General features: G+C 35.9%; 2 protein-coding genes across 13 annotated transcripts in view; both read right to left on the bottom strand.

The window, feature by feature from the left end:
• The window catches only part of LOC137244858 (G protein alpha q subunit), a 99,017-nt gene extending 97,914 nt beyond the window's left edge, over positions 1–1,103 (bottom strand). The window contains exon 1 of one of the 7 annotated variants that reach the window (XM_067774503.1): positions 1,051–1,103. The gene's annotated coding sequence lies outside the window, so the exon portion shown is untranslated. Of the gene's footprint in view, positions 1–851 lie in introns of all 7 variants that reach the window. The other 6 variants (XM_067774505.1, XM_067774509.1, XM_067774510.1 and 3 more) reach the window with 6 other exon arrangements.
• Positions 1,104–11,483: 10,380 nt separating this feature from the next.
• Positions 11,484–24,049, bottom strand: part of Amph (amphiphysin) — a 283,794-nt gene continuing 271,228 nt past the window's right edge. For 4 of the 6 annotated variants that reach the window (XM_067774497.1, XM_067774496.1, XM_067774498.1 and 1 more), the window contains exon 11: positions 11,484–22,617. In XM_067774497.1, coding sequence (XP_067630598.1) covers positions 22,537–22,617 — 81 coding nt within the window. In that variant the 3' untranslated portion in view covers positions 11,484–22,536. Of the gene's footprint in view, positions 22,639–24,049 lie in introns of all 6 variants that reach the window. The other 2 variants (XM_067774501.1, XM_067774502.1) reach the window with 1 other exon arrangement.

Raw genomic sequence — 24,049 nt, 5'->3', positions numbered from 1 at the left:
ATTAGCTTTATCAATTTGTTTTCATAAGAATTTCGCAGAAAAAAAGGTAATAAATAATTTACTTTTTTGACTAAGTACACTACTATCACTATTTCCAATTAGAAAAATCAGCTGCTAAAGAGAATAAGAATATAAATAAACCAATAAAAGATTGCGTGACGTTTCCTTTACATTTATGACAAAAGTTTACTGCATCCCACACAATCTAATAAGAAAAACAAGCTAGTCATCTCAGTTTCGCTTGTGCATATTGGCTAAAGCTAAGATTCTTACCGACACGGCAAGTAGCGGGTCAAAGAACTACAATACCGACGCGAATACACACATGCCAGGGATAACAACGAAGACGATGCATATTTGACGGGCGAGGTCTATTGAAAAGAAAAAAAACTAAAAAAGAAAATTTTCACCGAAATACTTTACGATTTGTAGGCCTTCTACTTTAAAGAGTTAATGCAAAAACCATTTCCTACCCCACTAAACACTATTTTCAAATTTATAGTAAACTGAATGCATTTTTGCTCTAGCCACGGACAGGCAACTTTCATACTATAAACTAGCAAATCTTCCCATTTATTTTGAACAGAAATCTATTTGTTCTAAATTCAGGTGCATGATGATAACACAATCAGCAAATGCTGGGGAAAAAGTATCGAAAATATGCACAAAAGTGTAGCTGAAATTATCTACATATTTCTAGACCGGCAGACCTACTTAAAGTTCAACTAACTGCTTATTAGTAGCGTGCGCTGTTTAATTTCTCATTAATTATTCTTGAAATTTAAATACTTTATTTGCAAAAACTAATCACATTTTTTTAAACCATTATTTTTTCAAAGTTTGCATCTCACATCTTCAAACTCTTATTCATAGTTCTCTGCGGTGTATTCAACTTTCTTATTGGACCTTTTTTTCGTGTACAACCGCACGGGATTATTTCATTGCTTACAAGTTGTTTGGTTCAGATTTATATGTGCTAAGCATATATTTCTCTTAATAATTTAATTATAAATATTTTTTTCTACAAAATTACAAAATTTTCAACATTACCACACAAGAAAAATTTCACTGCACTACTGAAAAGAATGACAACGAATGAGGGAGAAAACATCATATACCAAAGGCGATAAATGTTTATCAAAGAAAATATGGGAAATTGTCGATAATAGAGTTCAACAATACAGCATTGCCAGATAGAAGTTTTAGTAGAGTATGTCATAGCCTCTAGTAACGTTCCAATGACGCGTGAACCAGAATCGGATAGACATTTAACACTCAAACGCAACAATAACGTGATCCTGATATTTATCAAGTTCAATTCGGACCAGCTTGAGTGCAGGCCGTATGGCTGAAGCAATATAGCACCATCTAATATCGGGCAAATTAAATTTATGGTCCCGTGCCTGAGCTTCGAAAGAGTTCTGGGGGCCAGTGTTCTCAAAACCAAAGAAGCATTGGCAAAACCGGACAATAGATCTTAACAGGATTGACAGTCATTAAGGGGCAGTAGGTAGTGAAAAGGCCGATGAGTTAGCAAAGAAGGGTGCAGCACTCGCTAAGTCCCCGATAGGCATCCCAATCCCTTTGGGAGAAATCAAAAGAAAACAGGAGTGGAGCATATAAGCCATCAAACATGAAAACCGTGAGCGAAAGCGCGGGTCTGTACAATTTCTTGGATCATGTGCAAATCCTATTTTATGAGATTTACACAGTGGCTCATATCTCTGAGGAGAGAAGAATTAAGGTTCCTGATGGACATACTGGACACTGCCTTCTGACTTCACATGCTTATAAGTTAGGCCTCGTGAGTAACAGCAGATGTAGGAAGTCCGAGTTGCAGGAAGAAACGGTTAAGTACCTTTTGTGTTAGTGTCCTGCGCTCGTCAGGTCGAGGCTCCAGCTATTGGGGGCAGCAGAGTTGCTAGAGCACGCGGCAGAAATTAAGCTATCTAGTATTTGGCAAGAAGCCGGAATTTTAATAATATCTTTTCTAGTATGATAATGACAGTTAGTTATTTTTAAGACTTGGTATCCGTTGAGATATTGTTGGCAGTGTGCTTGTATCTGTAAGTGGCCTCGGTGGTTTAGCGGAGTCGAAGAATCATAGTCATAGTCAAGGTTTTATAATTAAATACATCCTTTTTGACTTATAGCTCATAGGAAATTATGTCAAAAAGCTGCAACTAAAATTCGAACCTGTTGTGGCGAATGTTGACGTCACTATGCTGCAGAGATAAATTTAAAGTAGAGATGTTGCATGCACGAAAAATAATGTGAAGCAACCTTCTAGTAAGTCACATTCACCACTCATCACAGCATAATGTGTTAAGGTACCACTGTCTTTATTTGTTATTTAACAATTATTTGTACACTTTTCATTCAGCTAATCTGGGGCCCTATTCTTCATATAATTTGTATGAAAGAAAAATGTACATTTCAAAACTCATAGTTACTGAATAGGGCCCCAGTTCAGAATTTTAACTTTTACTCTCTAAAACTCCAATCAGTGTATTTTGTGTGCTTAAATTATTTTAAAAATTGTGTTAAAATTTGTGGTATGGTGAAGTGTCCTACCAGAATTTTGTGAAGCTCCGCTGCTTTCAACTGAAGTTCGCGCATGCAACATCTTTATGTTCAAAAACTTTGTATGCTGTTAGTAAATAATCGCAACAAAACACAGCAAGCAGCGACACTTATGTACAAGGAAACGAAGAATATTCCACACACATAACCAGTAGATCGAAGTCAAGAGATATCTCACATACACATATGTAATCATCAGCTAAGAGCAGAAGTTGATACGCACACATACACACGCATATGGCTAGTAGAAAACCATAAACTATAAATATACTGTATAAATATACTTGTAACCATGCGCATGCATGGTGCATGCATGGTGATATACTTACAAACATAAATAAAAATTCCATATTTTTGTAAATTAGATGGACCAATGTCAAAATCGTACTGCGACATAAGTTGATGTATCAATTCAAGTAAAAAAGGTTATAATCAGCTGTCCCATGCTGCCACCTTGCATCGCTCCGCCATGCTTGTAACCAAGCATGTTGTTGTTGTTGTAGCAATGCTCGCCCCACCTAATAGCCGCAACCGATCACAAATTGTCATCAATATCCTCTAACGGGAGTCCAAGGAAACTTGCCGTTTCAACAGGGGTGGAGCATAAGGAAAGGGGTGCTAGAGGCGTTGGTTCCACATTACAATTGAAGAGATGGTGGGTGTCATGTGGGGACACATTGCAAGCGGGGCATACATTTTGTATGTCGGGGTTGATTCTGGATAGGTAAGAGTTTAACCTGTTACAGTATCCAGAACGAAGTTGAGCAAGAGTGACACGCGCTTCCCTGGGGAGTATGCGTTCCTCTTCCGCGAGTTTTGGATAATTTTCTTTAAGTACTGGATTCACCGGGCAATTCCCGGCATAAATGTCCGACGCCTGTTTATGGAGTTCACCAAGGACCTGCTTGTGTTCTTTCACTTCATACGGCTGGGTTCTCAGGTGCCGTATTTCCTCAAAATGCTTACGGAGATGACTCCTTAAGCCCCTAGGCGGTGCTGGTTCATCAATCAGATGTCTGTTGGGATGCCCAGGTTTCTGGGTATTCAACAGGAACTGTTTGGTCAGCATCTCATTTCTCTCCCTGATGGGGAGTATTCTCGCCTCATTATGCAGATGGTGTTCTGGGGACATAAGAAGACAGCCCGTGGCGATTCTGAGAGCAGTATTTTGGCAGGCCTGTAGTTTCTTCCAGTGGGTGATTTTTAGGCTTGGCGACCATATGGGTGATGCGTAGCACGTAATCGGATGGCTAATTGCTTTGTATGTAGTCATGAGCGTTTCTTTATCTTTTCCCCAGGTACTGCCAGCGAGGGATTTGAGGATTTTGTTACGGCTCTGAATTCTCGGAATAATTGCGTCTGCGTGCTCACCAAAATGTAGATCCTGATCAAACGTCACACCCAAGATTTTGGGGTGTATGACAGTCGGTAGCGTAGTGCCATTGACGTGGATGTTCAAAATGGTCGACATTTGGGACTTCCATGTTGTAAATAAGGTCGCGGAAGATTTAGTCGGTGATAATGCCAGGTTTCGCGAGGCGAAAAAACTGGAGAGATCAGGGAAGTAGCCGTTTATTTTATTGCATAGCGCACCGATCTTTGGGCCTGGGCCTGTGGCCATTATTGTGCAGTCATCGGCGTAGGAAACGATTGTGACTCCTTCCGGTGGTGAAGGTAGCTTAGAAATGTAGAAATTAAACAAAAGTGGGGATAGGACACCACCCTGTGGCACCCCTTGTTTAATTCTCCTTGGTTTTTATGTTTCGTTTCTAAATTGCACCGATGCCTGCCGGCCACCCAGATAATTTGCGGTTCACATTTTAAGACATGGGGGAAGGGTAGACCCTTCCAGGTCTTGCAGTAACGAGCCATGGTTGACCGTATCAAAAGCTTTTGATAGGTCTAGCGCTACGAGTACCGTTCTATGGTGGGGGTATTGATTTAAACCGCAATTTATCTGGGTGCTAATGGCATTTAGCGCGGTGGTAGTGCTATGGAGTTTTCTGAAGCCATGCTGATGAGGGGCTAGCTGCAAATTTGCTTGGAAATAAGGGAGCAAAATGGCTTCAAGCGTCTTTGCCACTGGCGATAGGAGAGATATCGGACGATACGACTCACCTATGTTAGCTGGTTTCCCAGGCTTTAGTAGCGGAACCACCTTGGCCATGTGGAAAGAGACAGGTTGAAGAAATGCGCTAAATATTTGAAACCCTCTTTCACTAGGCTTTTAAGCATCGGCATGGCTATGCCGTCTGGGCCCACTGCTTTGGATGGCTTAGCACGACCAATGGCGTCCTCAACCTCTTTAGCGGTGATGGTGATTGGTGACGCGCTGAATTTTTGTTTATGTGCGTGTCTATTGGCTCTCCGTCTATCTTTGTCGACCGTAGGATGCATTATATATTGTCGGCAGAAAGCGCTCGCGCATTTTTTCGCGTCCGACAGCACTTTGTCGCCAAAGGCGATGGAAACTTTGTCTTTGTGCTTAGTCGGATTCGATAGGGACTTTACGGTGGACCAAAGTTTACCCACACCGGTAGAGAGGTTACAACCTCTTAGGTGTTCCTCCCATTTCGCCCGCTTGTGTTCGTCCACAAGCAATCTGATGCGTTGGTTTATATCCCTTATTTGGGGGTCGCCTGGATCAAGCTGTCTTATAAGGTCACGTTCTCTCGCTAAGTTTGCGGCCTCCGCCGGGAAGTGGGGCCGGATTTCGGGAATTCTCCCGGCGGGAATGAAATGTGCCGAGGCGGATTCAATGACCTTACGGAAGGCACGCCCCCCTTGGCGGGCATCAGTCGGGATAGGGAGGGCAGCAAAGCGGTTGTCTGTAAAGAATTTATATTCTTCCCACTTTCCTTTTTTGAAGTTTATGAAAGTGCGATTTTCAGTGACGATGAAGTCGGCGGTACGCTCGAGCGAAATAAGTATGGGCAGGTGGTCGGATGCCAATGTTATCATCGGCTGCCAGTTGACGCAGTTTACGAGTTCTGCGCTCACGATTGAGATATCTGGCGAGCTGTGACAGCTTCTTACCATACGTGTGGGGGCGTCTCCGTTTATTGTGCAGAGCGTCGTTTCTTATATTTGATCCGCCAACATCTCACCCCTACTGTCCGCCCGCAAGTTTGAATGCCATAGATCATGATGGGCATTGAAATCGCCTAAGATAATGCGATTGTTGCCAGTGAGTAAGGCCCTGATATTAGGGCGGTATCCACTGGGGCAACAGGTGGCAGGAGGGATGTAGATGTTGATGATTTCTAGGTTTGCATCGCCTGACCGGACAGATAGGCCTTGACGTTCTAAGACATTGTCCCTGCGGTCGATGCCAGGATCAAATATATAATATTGCACAGAGTGGTGTATGATAAACGCGAGGCCGCCTCCATTTCCGCTCTCGCGGTCTTTCCTGTGGACATTATACCCAGAGCAGGTCTGCAATGCAGATCTTGCTGTGAGTTTAGTCTCTTGAATCGCAGCAATGCGGATTTTGTGCCGCTTAATGAAATCGACTATCTCCCAGTTAGTCCATTACAGTTTAACTGCAGAATTCTGAAGTGCATGAGGGGAGACGCCGCCAAGCATCAGATACAATTGTTCCCGAAACGACTAGATTTTAGGAGAAACGAGAAAGCCACGCAAGCTGAGGAACCAGTAATTAGTTTGATTTAAGGGCCAGACAAAGGTTACATAGTCATAACGCCATAGTCATAACCATATTTTTATTTATCCATATCAAATGGCATCAGTTATTGGCGCCTTAACCTAAAAAACGTGAAATTTTCATAAAAATTAACAAAACGCAAAAAATTATAATCATATACCACAAAAAATAAGCCTCTTATACGCCAATTACACGGCTCAAGTATCCTTGTGCCAATTACCAATTTGCAAGCATTTGCCCGGTGTGTGCACTGGTTGCGCTATTTGCGCAGAGAACTGTGCTAAAATCAAAACGATTTTGATATTTACGCATGTCTGCAAATATTGCACATGCTTTTTTCTTCGTGTGTGGTGAATGTGACACAGTTTACCTGTGGTTTCTGATAATATAACATCAGTAATTGTTGCTTAAAAATGTTAATATCGAAGGCTTAAGGACCATCTCTAGCTTGTAACAGGAATTCACACAAATTCAATAATACATAATAATTTTTTATACAATTATAACAATGTTTCATTTGTTGCGCTAGTTGAAAAATGAATATTGCGCAGTGCTGCAATGAGTTGAGCTGGTCTTGCAACTAAAATATATATATTATAAATACAATGGAAAATAAACGCTTCTGGTGCGAGTTTTTCGACTTATACTGTGAATTACCAGCACTGTGGAAAATAAATAGTGTTTTTTTATACAATTAGTGCCTTTTTTATACAATTAAAACACATGTTTCATTTGTTGCGCTACATTAAAAATGAATATTGCGCAGTGTTTTTGAGCCGTGTATGTCAAAATTTTTATTTGCACAAATTCCGTCGTTTTATATTTGCGCATGGCTTTTGTGTCATGTTTGGGCCGTCTTAGTCAGAACGTATCCAAAACAATAAATAAATCTACAAAAAGTTAATAAATTCTCCAACTCAAATACCAAACCAAAAACCAATTGGTTGGCTATGGTATGGTTATGGCTAGGGCGTTAAGAAAACACAAAAAATTGCAAACATATTCCACAAAAAAAAGGTCTCTTAGTTATCACGTATCCAAAACAATGAATAAAATCTACAAAAAGTTAATAAATTCACCAACTCAAATATTTTTAGGTTGTGGATATGGCGAGAAAGCAAAAACAAATTGGTTAGATATGGTATGGTTATGGCGTTATGGTATGGCACCATTAATCGATTAAATTGATTTCCATAAGGTAGGTTCGATCAGCTGTTTTATCTGGTTATGGTTTTATGGTTATAAGTCACCATTAATTGGACCTTGACCCATTACATTGATTTCCATATGGTTGGTTGGATCAGCTGTTTTATATGGATATGGATACGCCAAATTTAAACGGCCCTTTAAACACGCTACTATGAAGTGAAGTATTGTTGTGAAGTACTCCCAAATTCATTTAAATAAACATCAGTTTGCAATACTCAATATTGGAGTTACTTATTCGACAATTCAGCGATTCGAACATTGGCAGGAGGTGCATAATAATCAGAAATCCCCAGAATTCGTTACACTACCATATTTTGACTATAGGCCAGAATGTTCTCCCATTAGGTATGCCTGTAGTAAGAGGTGACTAAAATCCACAGACCCGGAGGAATGAGGGCTCAAAAAATCGTTACCAGGGCAACCGGGCTAGTATCAGAATGTGCTAGTACCGGAACATGTCGGATTAAATCCGGCAAAGGCATTACATTATATCTTATGGCGTTGTTAAGGCATGACCAAAGTGTTTATGTAAATCCACCTTTAAGGCCCCGCTATTCGTTCCATTCGCCTATCACAGCCTATTTATTTGTCTTATTAATTTCCATTTCTTGTCTCTGTGTAAAAGCTGTCGAAGGAACATCGTGGAAGATGGATTTTTTGTATGTCAAAGCCCCGCCACATAAAAAGTTTTTTTATATCGCTGTGTTTAACGCAATCGCCTTTTAAACGGTTATGGCTGTCGGCTGTCGAACAAGGCTCGCCAGTCGCTTCTTCGTTTCGCCAGCTCGTCAGTCCAAGGGAGTTTAAATCGTTTTCCACCAGCGTCATCTCTCATTCGATTAACATGGCCTAGCCAGCGTAGCCGCTTCGTTTTAATTCGCTGGACTATGTTGATGTTGGCGTAAAGCTCGAACATCTCATCAACAAATCTTTTTCGGTACTCGCCAATGCGTAGAGGTCGGTAAATTTTTCGAAGAACCTTTCTCTCGAACACTCCCAGAGCCGCTTTATGTGATGTCATGGCCATTGCTTCAGCACTATAAAGCAGGACGGGTACGATAAGTTACATGTTGAGCATGATTTTCGTTTGTCGAGAAAGGACTTAATTTTAATTCGCCTAACTAGTCAAAAGCAGCATTCATTGGCAAGATTGATCTTTCACTGGATATCAGAGCTGATGTTGTTGCTTGTGTTAATGCTGGCCTGCAAATCGATTAAGTATTTTACTATTTCGAAATTATGGCTGGCAGCAGTAGCGTGGTTTTCAAGGCACAAATGCGCTGCACGACTTCGCTTTGTCCTCAGTCAACACCATAACCATATTATAGCTTCTTTTTCCAGTTTGGAGTAAGCAGAGCTTACGGCGCGGGTGTTCAGACTGATCATATCAATGTTATTGTAAAATGAAAACACCTTAGCCAAAGCAAATATCTAATTCTTCTTCATATGCTTTGCTTGCTACAGAAATTGACTACTTTTTCGTGTCGGATGGTGTCAGTGTCGCTCAATCCATAGTACAGGTCTACAAGTAGGATATGTAGCAGAATGCACATAACCTGTACTATGGCTCAATCTGCCGTTTTCCATTAAATAATAAGAACGTGTTTCCCTCATGAAAAATTTCATTTCTATAGCTGTTTACAAAAATGCATAAGAACAAATTTATATAAACGCTTTGGTCGCTTCAAAGCGAGAAAATATCAAGGAATCTCATGATTATATTAGCCGTGTTTTTTTTTTACAACGGACAAATTGCTTGATTTCATCTTACAACAAAATTTCTATTCACATTTAATCATGCGAATATACTCAGAAGTGATTAAACTCTGCATTTCCTCTTCTGTGACTCCGTTGGAATGATTGCGCGCTACTGATCGAACCTGTTTTACATAAGCATGTAGGATCAAACGAAGGCGGATGTAGAATACAATGATGAATGCAACAAAAATGATTTGAGCCAGATAGAAGTCTGGTTCAATTTGTGAGCCAGATAATTTGTTAGTTTCTTATCTTTAGTTTGGCAACGTTGCCTTTAATAAACCTATTTTTTTCAAAAATAGATGGCGCTGCGTGTCCTTTAGCTGATGGATGCAAGAGTATTCAGGTTCTATAGGCCTTGAGCTCGATTAGAACCGGCGGTTTTACAAGTCAGTAGGCCGATATAACAACAAAAAATTGAGGTAAAGTATTGATAGTTCAATCAAAACTTGGAAAAAAGAATCGAGTACAAAATACTAGAGTATTTTTTGGAAAAGTATCGATACTACTGTCTCAGTACTCGTATCGTTCTATCAGTAGTTATGACTAAAGAATTATTATTATCTGAACTTTGCCAGGCTCGATACTTTGAAAAAGCGGACCATCACTCCTTTTTTGCAGTTGGCTTAATCTATTCAAAACTATGAACCAGTTGTGTCCACTAGGGGATGCCCTCAAGGGGGTGTACTAGGGTGGGTCGATTTGTATGGACGAATGTTAACCGATATCGCGCCATCGATTTTTCGATAGGATTTGGGCTCAGGAAAAAAAAGTTCCACTACGCATACCCAAAAAAATAATTTACAAGACTGCGAAATTTAATTTTTTTACTTTATTTCGACTTTGATCTTTAAGGTTTTTTTCATAACGTACTAAAAAAATGTTCATATGTATACACTGTCCGACCCAAAAATTTCCGCTAAAAACGTTGCCGATAACAGTTATTTGAAAAAAAAAAATATATATATATATTAAAATTTTACAATCAAATGAAAATTGTTTTATTAGGGCATGAAAAAAACCTTAAAAATCAAAGTCGAAAAAAAGTAAAAAAAAATGATATTTCGCAGGCTCGAAAATTATTTTTTTGGGTTTGCGTAGTGGAACTTTTTTTCCTGAGCCCAAATCCTATCGAAAAATCGATGGCGCGATATCGGTTAATAAATCGACCCAGTCTGGGGTGTACTCTCTCCTCTCTTGTGAACCATACTCATAGACGACCTCCTTCAACAGCAAGTTTCCTTAGGTATTGATGACAATTTGTGAGTGGTTGCACCTATTGGATGGGTCGAAGCACTGTCACAACAACAACAACGGCTCTTAACAAGTTATGATACACTTGCTTTTAAAATTTGACCACAAACATGGCAATTTCAATGAAAACGACATTCCAAACAACGCAAATGCCTTTGCCGTCCATTTTGACTACAAAGTGCCAATTAAATTGACCAATAAGTGAAAACGGCTATTGTACAACTGTATGGCAAATTTCACAATCAAATATCTTTTGTTAACATGTTGGCAATTTCGTTTGTCTTGTCAAAAGGCGTCGGATCAATCAGTAATGCCAAAGCGTGTGAAACACGGGAAAATTATGAAATGGGTTGTATAATGAATGAGCAAAATATTTAAGCATGTGTTTTGACCACGCACTGCTCATTCCACTTCAAGTAAGTAAAGTGACTTAATGGAAACGCATTTGACCCCAATTGACCAGCGAGTCAGCTTTAGACAGTTTTTGTAAGTCATTTTGACCTAATGGAAACCAATCATAATAATTGCTTGTGTAAGAATACAATGCAAGCTGTATTAATGACCCCAAAATAGCCCCAATAACAAAATCCATTTATACATTATACATTTTATTAGTTAATATTATTTATTTGTTGTTTCGTAAATTGTCATATTTTTCAAGGTTGATCTCAGCAATGGCTGTAAATAATATGTTTTTTGTATGCATGTATCTTCCGTAACATTTAAATATTACTAAATACAATTGTCTGATTTATTTCAGTTCTTGATTGTATTAATATATGTATAATGTATGGTTTATATATTTTTTTAACGCCCTACACACTTTTTCATTAATAAAACTTATTATCTTTTGAAAAGAATAATGGAAGCATAAAATAATACAATGCCTATAAAATTGTGCAAAATATGTATGTGTTGTATTAACATTTTGGCATTGGTATTGGCATTTGATTGACGTATGTATGTATATATGTGTATATATTTTAACTACAAAAAAATTTAACGAGATAGCTTATATTGGTTAAAAATAAAATTTATTGCAGCTCGCATTAAGTAAATGAACAAAAAAAAAATAAATTCTATTTAATTATTTGTTTGTTTTTTAAATACCGTTTAAACAAATTATTTTTGGTCGAGAACTGAATATAATGCTTATTAAATAAAAAAAAAATATATATATATGTATCCTTCTAAAGTCTCTCTAATTGGTTCTTGTTATACGTTAAATATATGTAAATACACATCTACATATATGTACATATATGTTTGTATGTATATTGGCACTGGTTTTGTTAATTCTTTTATTTTTGTATTTGCATTTGTATTTGTATTTATGATATATTTTGTTTTTAAAATTTTTTTTTAGATTTATTACCGCGCTCATAGTATATTATAACTTTTATATGTATATTTAATTTATAATTTGTGTAAAAAATTTCATTACTTTTTTTTAAATGTTTGTGCTTTATTTTATATATGCATAAAAAATGTATGTACACCTGCGAGTAAAAAAATAGCAGTAAAAATATATTGCAAATTTGATTTGTTATTTTTCCCGATTTTATTTTCTCTTCATAAAAAAAAGTGTAATAAATTGTAAAACAAACCTATCTTTAAAAAAACTGGAAAGCTTGAATTTTTTTGTTTAGCTTTTATGAAAATTTCCATATTTTTATTTATAATTGTAGGATTTTTTGAGTAGTCCAACTCATTTGAACACGTGAACTTTGGACTATGATTAAATTCATATTTTTAAAAAGTATGAACCTTGACGTCCGCCGTGGTGTGGTCATAGTGTGCTCCGCCTACCACACCGGAGATTCTGGGTTCGGTTTTTTCAATTAGGAACAAGTTTTTCTAAGCCGGGTCGCACCTCGGCAGGGATTTGGCAAATACCCCGAGTGCATTTCTGCCATGAAAAGCTTCTTAGTGAAGGCTCACCTGCCTTGCAGATGACATTCGAAGACGGCGCAAAACATGCAGGTTCCATCCCGCCAATATGTAGGAAAAATTATAAATAATAAAATCTCTTCGGAAAATCGCGCCTACTTCAAACTTAACCTGTCAATCTTGAATGCTATTTCATTCATTTGTTTATAAGTTACAGCGATTGTGATAGTTGAAGAAACTTTTGTTATTTTTGAAAATATGGATTCAAAGCAATTTCGTGTGTTAATTTCTTTGCATTTTCGAAACGACTTTAAATTTTCAATTACGTATGTTAACAATAAAATGTGCGACGTATGACAAATAAAATTTTCAAATAATTATTGTCGCAATTTTTTTACTCGCATGTTTACACTTCGCTACACTTATTAACTTCACTTGCATATTTGTGATAATGTTTTTGAATGCCACCCTGGTTATCGGGTTGTTAATATCTGCTTTAAGTTTAACGGTTAAAAAGTCATAGATACATATCGACTATTGGTTCATGTGGGTGCCTTAACCTAAAAACATGGTAATGGAAGATCTAAAGTGTCAGTTACCCACGAACGTACGTAGAAAAAACGTGTCAGCTGACACGACCTAACTTATGAGTGTGCAATGTAAACGAAAACTCACCGACGTTCAACCCACGTACGTACGTAGCGCGGAACGTAGAAATCAAACCAATTTAGATTTTTTCCGTAAGAACGTGTCAGATGATCGCTCTCTCACAAGACAGAGTCGCCCATTAAATATTTTGTGTGCTATGTTTGGACCAATTGCAGTTATTATATAAAAAGGCCTAATGATTGTTATAATTTTGTTAAATTATCCTAAAATTATTATATAAAATTGGAAGTTACAAATAAATGAACTAGAAATTCTTATTCAGTATTTGTTTCTGCCATTTTGTTAAAAGATGGGCTAAAGAGTTCGATGATCCGTACCTCACTAAGGTTCTTTACACATCGCTGGTTCGTCCAATACTCGAGTATTGCTCATGCGTTTGGTCCCCTGTTTCTCAAAAGCATATAAAGCGTCTTGAGTCAGTTCAAAAGCAATTTTTGATATTTGCATTGCGCGGCCTTAATTGGGACACAAGTCTCCACCTTCCTCCATACAGAAGTAGACTTCTTCTTATTAACTTACCCACTCTGGAAAATCGGAGAATATTACTGGGGGTATTGTTCATCCATAAGCTCATTATTGGAGAAATTGATTCCGCGGACCTCCTCAGCCGCTTGTTTTTTGCGGTTCCCCCTAGAGTATCCAGACACTACGTTCCTTTCTATTTACCCCTTTGTCGACGAAACTTTGCTAAAAATAATCCTCTTCTTATCTGGTGCGCGCACTACAATGACTTGTATAGCTGCATCAGTCTTGAATGTACTTTTGCCACTATACGTAATGCAATACTTGCCTATCTTATTTAAGAGATGCAAGCTAATTTAATTTGCCGGCATTTTATTCCTTCGATAAAAAACAGGAACTATCTCGCTTAAGGATGGAGGAACATTTATCAGCATGTATCATTAAGAAGGAACAAGACAGTACTGTGTTGATTGGAATCTGGTGCATTCCAACAACGTAAAAAACATGCTTTTTCATGAGTCACTGACCGGAATCGTATGCAGTCCGGAAGTATAATCTTATGGGTCAGGCATCGAGCTGATTGGAATCCGGTGCATTCCAACAACACAGGTCATGTTACTTTTTTATGCCTTGTGATGGCGTATCCTCATTACACTACTCTTAGCACTGCCGTATTCCCATGACATGCTGATTGGAATCTTGTTGCATTCCAACAGGGAGATTGGAATCCACTGCATTCCGAAATCATGCTGAGCGGAATCTGATGCATTCCGCCAGTATAAGATTTCGGCATAAGATCTTATTTCTGCTCATATTTCTTATTATTATTATATTCTGAAATTAAATAGTAATGTTCATTGATCTTTCTTTGTTTGTAATATAACATTGTTGAAAGCTCGATATATCTTAAATTTTATCTTTTGAGTTGTATATTTATATATCTTTTATATTATGCAGTCGACCATAGTTTGTCGTCGACTTTAAATAATAAATAAATAAATAAATAAAATGAAAAATTGTAATTCCAAAACTTGATGTTTGCATAAGCGTGCATGCAAACTGGTCAATGGCAACAGTGCTTTGCTGTAAACAAAACAGGGTTCGAGGGTTCGGTCAAACGTGTTTCGTACGACAAACGTCCGTACGTACGACACACGTCGGTGCATACTTGCAGCTTTAAAGTTGAAGACGATTTCTGTCTCTTCAAAAAGCTACACGTTTAATATATTGTGATCACAATATATGAGTTCCATTGAGCACTGCTCCAGATCCCGATAAAATTTTGACATGCAAATGCAAAAACGGAGTGATCCGCATCAATTTCGTATCTACAGGGTGGCTCTGTTGATTTCGTTTTTTGTGGAAAATTTTTGACAGCCTACCCTTTTTACTTGGTAGTGCTTACAGACATATGCAGTCGGATGACCAATATTTGCCAACTTTTTTCCATTCGGCATCCCATACATTTTTACTTGAAGTTCAATAACAAATTATTGAGGTCGAAAAATAGTTTCATAAAAAACCATGGTAGAAAAACACTATGAACTCACTCAGTTTATGTGGGGTCCTCACGGAGCATCTTTGTTTATTGCACGAAACTCTTGACAGAATTAAATTTTAAAAGTTTTGTACAGCAGGTTTTTTTAATGCAAAATCTCGTTCAATTTTATATGGAAAATATATTGCATTTGTGGCATGGTTTACAGAACTAATAAAACCAGTTGTTAGTTTGATGATCTATTTTGAATTTCAAATAACAGGCACCCTGTTATGTGAACACATGAGTTGAGTGCTGCTTTTATAGTAATGTTGATTCGGGTAGTTCCCGTGAGGTTTGACCGTGGCCCAGAGCTGGATGGCTCATTGGAACGGCCTAAATATTAATTAAGGTATGGCATCGTATAAAGTATACGACAAAATCAAACAAAGCAAGAAAAAAACGACATTGTGCCACAAAAACATATTCGCAACTCTCACCTTCATAAAAATGTACCATTCAACTATTTCAAGATTAAATAGAAAAGTTTGTGGAAAAAATCGCTATTCAGGATGCCACAAAAACACATTTAAAACTTTTGAAATCCTCACAAAGGATACCAATCAAAAACAAGCTCGAAATAGGAAAGTTATGGGGAAATAAGAAGTTTCGCTGTTTTTACAGGGTGCCATAAAAGCAATTTTTTAATTTTATAAACCTAAATAAACAATTTTTTTTTTTCAATTCAGTGGATAGCATTTTGAACTTTTTTGTGTAGTACGGGAAAAAGTTTATCATTTTCCGAACATAATAGTTTCCTTAGTTGGTGGTAAAGATTTTCGTCAGAGTTATATTGAGGACTTGTCACTTATGTTTGTTTTCTTTAGGTCAAAATTACTGACATCAAAAACTGCCTCAAGTTTACCGGCTGGTCAGTTGGGATCAAAGCGTTCCCATTATGTGTCAGTTTACTGGCTCTATATCGATAAAGCAGTGCCTGGGCACGTATTACGGTTTACTATACGTGATCGAAATTCATTTTTTAAATCACAATGCCTCTGAAATGGTGGTTCGGATTAATGACATATGTGAAATAGCGCAAAAATAGTACTCGTTAGATCCGTAATTTATTATAATTTTTAGAAACAGTTTGACAGTTGAATAGTTATCGATTGAGTGAAAATTTGACGTAGTTTGACAAGCTGTTTCGATTGATATAGCCAAGTTTGTGCTCAAATTTGACCTAGTGAAAACCAAAAACAGGGATTTAGCGTTTGGCTCTCATTGCTTGCTGGTGACCATTGATTGATAATGAAAAAACTTCTTTCAATCGATCGGAAAGAGTTGTGTCGTAAATTTTAATGATTTATCTACATCGTATATAACGAGTTTTATATATAAGGTTTGATATGTAATTCGTTTTGATGTGCTAAAAATGTAAATGATTTTCAAATTCAGTTCCCTACTACGATCAAAAATATTTCAAAGCTTCCACATAATTTTAAATTATTTTCTAATCAATATTAATTAATTATATAACTAGGTATCTATGTCTGTATGTCGATCAGATGATTTTTACAAATTGTTATTAGTAACTTATATATTTAGATATATAAATATTTAAAAAAATAACAACAACACAAAAAAATGTAATTAGCTGCGACTCGTGCTATATTAGATAAAAAAATTTCCCTACAAGAAACCTTTATGTACGTGGATTCAATAATAGGTTAAATAAAAAATAGAATTGCGTGTAGAATTTATATTTTTTCGACAAATAGAATTTATTTACTAGGAAACACACAATTACACAAAAAATTTGATAACAATATAAGATTTAAATAAACAATAAAAAAAGCAATACTTAAGGAAAGCATGTAAGAAATTTTCCTAATTTCTTTAAATAACAATTGTTTTTGTTTTTATCAGCCTATTGATAAAGCATTCCAGATTCGATTCGATCTCAAGGCCTATAACAATAATTTTTATGATAATAATTGTTTTTTTTTAGTTAGAGGAATATAAGTAGCGATTTATCAGTCAAACAAACCAACGCTGTCCCTGCAAAACTCGTTGGATCATGTGGAGTACTTACCATTATACTCCACTTTAATGCCGCAATGGATCAGCTCATGCTTCTACACGAACTTATTGTAAGCCGATCATTGCTCGTTTTTAACGATTGTAATCACTACACGATGTTTATTGAACTGTGGGTACTCCATCGATTACTCCGATGTAATGCGGAGCTGGAGTATATGGTCCAGTCCTAGGACATCGCAATGTTAACTGCACCATATTTTTTGTATGAATTGTGGTTAATTTTGGAGAACTCGGTTGGTCCATAGCGAGTACTCCATACATGCATGCATGGAGTACTCGCGATTTTTGCAGGGGTGTAGCTAAATGGTTAGCACAGTGTGCCTAAAGCGTACTGCTGATGAAGCTTTAGCAACCTTCGAAATGAATCTATGTATCCTTGCAGCTATGGCAGGAGTCTGAAAAATATTTCTATCTTCTATTCCAAAATAAAAAAAATTGTTTTTCAATTATAGGAAAATTAAAAAAAAAATAATTATCATAAAAATTATTCCCCCCATTGCGAGTGTCGATTGCAGTAGATAGTCGACCGCTGAGCGATAATCGATTATCTTTATAATGTATCGAAAAGTTGAAAAAATAGCAAAATCTGTCTTGTATAAAATAACTGTTTATAATGGTCCAAAGATTTGGCGTTTAATTTGTATAGTAATAATATTAAATGCAAAAAATGGAATCGACAAATTGTCGATTCTATTCCGATCGACACTCGCAATAGGGGGGATTGTTATAGGCCTTGAGATCGAATCGAACCTGGAATTAAAAAAAATATATATATTTGCGTTATATTGAGCGGACAAAAAACAGAGAAACTTATACCCACAGAAAAAATGCGAGTAAAAACGCAGCAAATACACTATGCGACAAAATCAACTTTTTTTCTGGCTATTGGACCCAACCCACTTTTTTGTAGAGATTGAGGCTTAAGTAGAGAGAGAACTATCTCCGTTTTTCGAAGTTAGCCTCCAAAAAATAGATATCGGCTTTCGCTAGCTGAAGGGCTGAATTCTTTTTTTGAGAAAGTTAGTATAACAGCTGTTATACGAGGTGAAAAGTCAGATAGTCCCATGATAGTGGCTACTACTTTCATGTCTGCACATGCTCTCCACTGGAATTGTTCGTGCTGTAATTTTTCAAAGAAAGAATTCAGCCATTCAAATAAATGAAAAAGGCGGACCACGACCACATTTTTATTTTTTTAATTTGCTGAACGCGTTAACAAAAAAATAAAATTTCGAAATGTAGAATTTCGAACTTCGAAAGCCGATATCTATTATTTGGAGGCTAACTTCGAAAAACGGAGATAGTACTTTGTCTACTTAAGCCTCATTCTCTACAATAAAGTGGGTTTGGTCCAATACCCATCCGGCTGTTGCATAGTGGATATGATTTCCAAATTTAACCATTTTTTCTTATTTTCGTTTATTTATTAAAAACTTTAATTTCGAAAAAAATTTTAAACTTTAAAAACTTTTATTTTCAAACTATTTTAAAAACGTTTTGGAAATTGGTTCACATAGTTTCGCGTTTGAATTTATTCTATATTTTTTTTATAATTAACAGAAAATAATAAAATTATAATAACAGATATTTTGCTGCTTATAATTTACTCACAGGTGTATATATTTTATATATACGAAAAAATTGGTTTATGTGGATATATTTTATTTAACATTTTAACTTCTTTGCGTCATTATTTTCAATCAACTGTGCTTTTCCTCAAGCAATATATATATACAAAATAAAACAATTAATTACAATAAATTATTATGTTGAAATCGCAATAAATGACAAAAAAATATCCATAACAAAATGTATACGTGCGAGGGTAGAACAAAAGTTCGCTTACTTGACCAAAAAATTATATGAACAAAGTTTGAGTTGTATTCTTCACATAAACACCTTGTTGTTACCTCAGGGGCTACTAAGTATCTACTGTAACCATCCATAGGAAATATACAACATAAGAAATTGGGACAGGGGCTCTACATAAACTTTGTGCTTGACTTTTGATTATCAGTGACTAATAAAAAAAAAAATTTCTCTATTTATCATAATAATGATCTTCTCGACCATTCAATTTGGCTAATAAAATAGCAGGTCAGCTAATCTGCACATACAATTTTACTGGTAAATTGTTAGATGAGCTGCACCTGGCGAAACATCTGTCGGGCCTTATCTTGTTTTTTAACGAAGCTATTAGTGTGCCGCATGTTGGGCGCCACTTTTATACCAAGTATTTAAATTGTTGTAGCTACAAAGGATGATTGTCTGCAATTGTATAATTGGGCTATAAAGCTGCCAAGGACGACTCTGTGCATTTCTCCCGACTATTCGAAACATTCCATATGCTTTTCTGAATAAGCTATTAGTGTGCCCTACGTTGGGCCCACTTTTACCTTGAGTGCAAATTTTCGTAGCTCCAAAGGATAGGCGTTTCAAAAAAGATACAGGTCAATAGGGTTAAGGGGTTGCATATTAAAATTTCAATGAGCATGAGATGATACATATTTTGAACAAATATTTGTAGTATACGTCCCACACAGCATCCTACACAGCATTTAGATGATAAATTTTTGAACTTTCCTTCATATCAATACAATTTGATTTCTCCTTGCGAATAAATACTGAGTTTTCATACAGTTGAATAAAATAAATAATAAAACAAGATTACTTTTAATGATCAAAAACTGAAAATCATTTTTCGATCACTTTTTGAAATAATTTTCGAATAACTTTGATGAATAAATTTTAAGATTTTATAAAAATGAACATAGAGAATAATAAAACTTGTTTGCTTTTGATGATCAATAACTGAGAACAATTTTTCAATCACAATTTGGAATCATTTTTGAATTTAAATTCTTTAACTTCGGTGATCAAAAATTTAAAATCATTTTTCAATCAACTTTCTTAATATTAGCAGACTACCTTTCTTGAATAAATGATGAATTTTTTACTTGTTAAAACTATACTTCTCATTGAAAATTTGATTTTTCTTCATTAGCTCACAATTTTTCAATCATAAAATCCACAAAAAATTACAAATATACAACACATATTCAAGACTAAACGTAATATAAATGCTGCTGCTAACCTAAGATGTCTTCTAGCATTTCTCTAGATGCGGCTTCCCAGAAAAGACATACTGGATGAAACCGATGTACGGAAGTTGCAAGCTGTTTAACCGCTGGTAAGTTAAGCTTGATAGACACGCCTGGACCCGGCTTCAACATCCTCCATGAGCTATGATTGTCGAAAACATCTAGTTATATTTAAAGAATAATATGAGACGTAGTCGTGTGTGTGTACAACGGTCAAGTTAATTACTACCTGCGGTTCAAAAAGCTTACTTCCGAGCTTACAGATGCTTTCACCCCCTGATGAAATATGATCTTTATATAGTATTTAGTTATGTATTAAATATGATGGAAAAATGAATCACAATCTTATTCACAAACGATTCCAAACCATCATATAATATGATTGAAAATTGTTCTTAAATGTGATCAAAAAATGACTGTGAAAAGTAATCAAATGTTATTACAAAAGAAGTAAAGTACAATCTTCCAGTAATATCAAGTATGATAAAAAGATGAATAAAAAGTGTTTCGAAATAGGAATCATAAATGATTATTCAAGAATAATCACATTTATGGTACATTTTTCTCCCGACGATACGTTAATTTTCGAACAGAAAATGCTTTTAAATTTGAGCGTTTTTAATCATCTTGGGGTATGATATTTGAATATTTTTTTATCAAAATTTTCAAAAAATGCTGGCTGGGGTCATATATTTATAAATTGGTCGATATAGAGGCATGTCATTCATGTCCAATTGAAAAGGAAATCATATCTTACATTGTTATTGAGGTCGAACTTGTAATTTTGGCGTTCTTTCTGCAATCCTCGGAACAAATTGAAAATCGTGGTTAGACACGGTGCACATCTACTGTGAAGTGGTTTTAGTTTTGGTCGAAAGCCGAAGATGTGTCAAGCGATTTTCAGTTTGTGTTGGTTTCATTGTGTCCAGCTTACTGAATCTTTTTGAAATTATCAAAGTGGTCTCGTAAAATATTTGCATTTATAATTTTATAAAACAATATTGAAGAAGCAATAAATCGGCGAACTTTTGTTAGTAACCTCGCACATGCTTACACGAGAAAATTAAGTATGTATATATATTAGTATGCATGTGCGTATGTTAGTAAATAATAAATATATACATACATAGATGTGCATAGTATGTATATGCGCTTACTTCCCTGCAAAAAATGCGATTAGTCTAGGATGAATCCGGGATGAGTCGCAATGCAGTATACGAACAATGCCAGTTTTGATCTCTTTGTATGAGTTGAACTGTTCCCTTTTGTTTGAGGATGTTCTATGAAGAGACTAATTGTATGTACTCATTGTTCATACCCGAAAGGGATCGATAGGACGAATCCCCTCTGTATCCATATGGGAACATACGAAGGCTAGTCCCTTTTCGGATCAATAAGGACTCAAATAGGGCCCAGACGCATTTTTCATGACAGAAACACAATCGAAGGGTTTTCCAAGCTTCAAAAACTAATTGAGAAAACCCTAACTCCGGCGTAGTCGTTAATTCCTAGTAATTTAGGTTCGATATAGGGCGCCGCATTTTTTCTTAAATAATTCGATGCAATCACCTGTAATCTTTTTTATTTTACTTCGTTGCTGTTTTTTCTAATATTTCTACATAGATATCAAACTGAATAATCCCAAATGTACCCTAAAGGGACTATAGGGGATCAATTATGCCCAAATGTAGACAAAAGAGATCAATCTGAGACCAATCTCTTTAGGGATTAATCGCACGATTTTTTGCAGGGTTACTTCAGAACATCGATGCAGTGTGCACTACCAGTAAAAATTCTACATACATACATACGTACACTTTATCTTAATATTGATATGATTGGATTTCAAAGTGCTACGTACCGAGATGAATTTAAACTGATTTACATGTATACAAATTTTAATTTAGCGCATTTTGGCAATTATTGCAATGTGCCCATCTATGTTCACATATATGAATACATACGTTTGAACTTTGCAAACACATATTTCGAAATGATATTCGATTATTTGTTTTGCATTTTAAATGCGATTTTGTTTTTTTTGATAATAAAGTAAAATAGATTTTTCTACAGAAAAAGGATTCATAAATACATATTTATATAAAAAGTATTAACAATTTTAACAATTGCTGTAGCCAATATAACCACATTGTCGAACAATTTTTTTCATCGCTTTGTGAAATATTTTCCGTGATGCATCATTCACTGTCAATTTCTGTTTCTTTGACTTAAATAACTCTTATGTTTTGTATAAATATACATATATATGTACATATATGTATATGTATGTTATATATAGTTGCCCTTTTGTTCATTGCACTGGCCGATCGCTATTGTTGCTCTCTGTCAACTCGGTTGTTAAACTAGATCGGCCGAGTAAAATTAGCTGGGAATAATCCTTTCTCTGTTGTGCCTTCTTTCAGTCCCATCAGCCAGCCTTCCTCCTGTAAATTCGAAATAAAAAACTACGCTTAATAAAGTCATAGAACATGGATGGTTACATAAACGGGTCAAGCACATAAAGGGACAGGGATATGAGATTACACATTACATAAGACATAAATATGTATACATTAGACTGGGTCGATTTATTAACCGATATCGCGCCATCGATTAGGGCTGCGAACTGCATCCAGATTAGCTAAGCAAAAAATCCGGCTATCCGGATTCGTAAATGGAAAATCCGGATATCCGTATGTCCGGATACTGGAATATAAAATTTGAATATCTGCATATCAGAATTGAACGAAGCAAACATCGAAAAATTATTCACAAAATATGTTTGTAGATTATTAAATTATTATTAAGAAAATAGTTTAACATCATATTACATAATTCTCAATACGAGCCTTTTTTGTATTCCCTGTTAATTGATTTAAATACCCCACGAATTTATTGTTATTAATGTTAAATAAACATATATGGTACATCAATTTGTTGCTTTCACTGGATATCCATAAATACGGCTATACGGCTATTAACCGGATCTTCATAAATCCGGATATACGGATAGTTTCACATCCGAATATTAACCGGATATCCATGCCGTCCGGATTTTTTTGTGTCAACGGATATCCGTATGGTTATCCGGATATTCGAATATGCGGATAGTCCCAGCCCTACTATCGATTTTTCGATACGCTTTGGGCTCAGGAAAAAAAGTTCCATTACGCATACCCAAAAAAAATAATTTTCGAGCCTGCGAAAATTCATTTTTTTTTTACTTTTTTTCGACCATGATTTTTATTTTTGGGCCGGACAGGGATACATATGAAAATTTTTTTAGTAGGTCATGAAAAAAAACTTAAAAATAAAAGTCGAAAAAAAGTAAAAAAAAAAATGAAACTTTGCAGGCTCGAAAATTATTTTTTTGGGTATGCGTAGTGGAACTTTTTTTCCTGAGCCCAAATCCTATCGAAAAATCGATGGCGCGATATCGGTTAACTTTCGTCCATATAAATCGATCCCGGTTAGTATACACACACTCATAAATTATGATTTAACGTAGTGAATATTCGTCCAAAAATTCGGGATATACTTTACTATATTTGTATATCGATATTTAGAAAAAAAGTTGTACAATAAGACGTGGCTCTGGTCGAGTCTGTTTGTCAACGGATCGATCCTCAGAGTAGCGCGGCTTTAAAGCCCACTCCCGGTAGAAAGGGTTTCGAAGAGATTTAAATTAAATCTAAAAATTTCTATAAAAACCTTTTCACACATTAAGCAATAAGGGGCAATCTCCGCTTAGCAATAAGAATTATTGTGCTTCTAAAAATAGCGTAATTTTTTTGTTAATAATTTTTTTTTTAGGTGTAGCTCATATTCCCGACGTTCAGTATACCGACAGTACAAAATACCGACAATTACCGAAAT

Source organism: Eurosta solidaginis, chromosome 3 (genome assembly GCF_040869045.1).
Source record: "Eurosta solidaginis isolate ZX-2024a chromosome 3, ASM4086904v1, whole genome shotgun sequence".
Classification (NCBI taxonomy): Eukaryota; Metazoa; Arthropoda; class Insecta; order Diptera; family Tephritidae; genus Eurosta; species Eurosta solidaginis.
The sequence above is the reverse complement of the archived record's forward strand: the minus strand, read 5'-3'. Positions and strand labels throughout refer to the sequence as shown.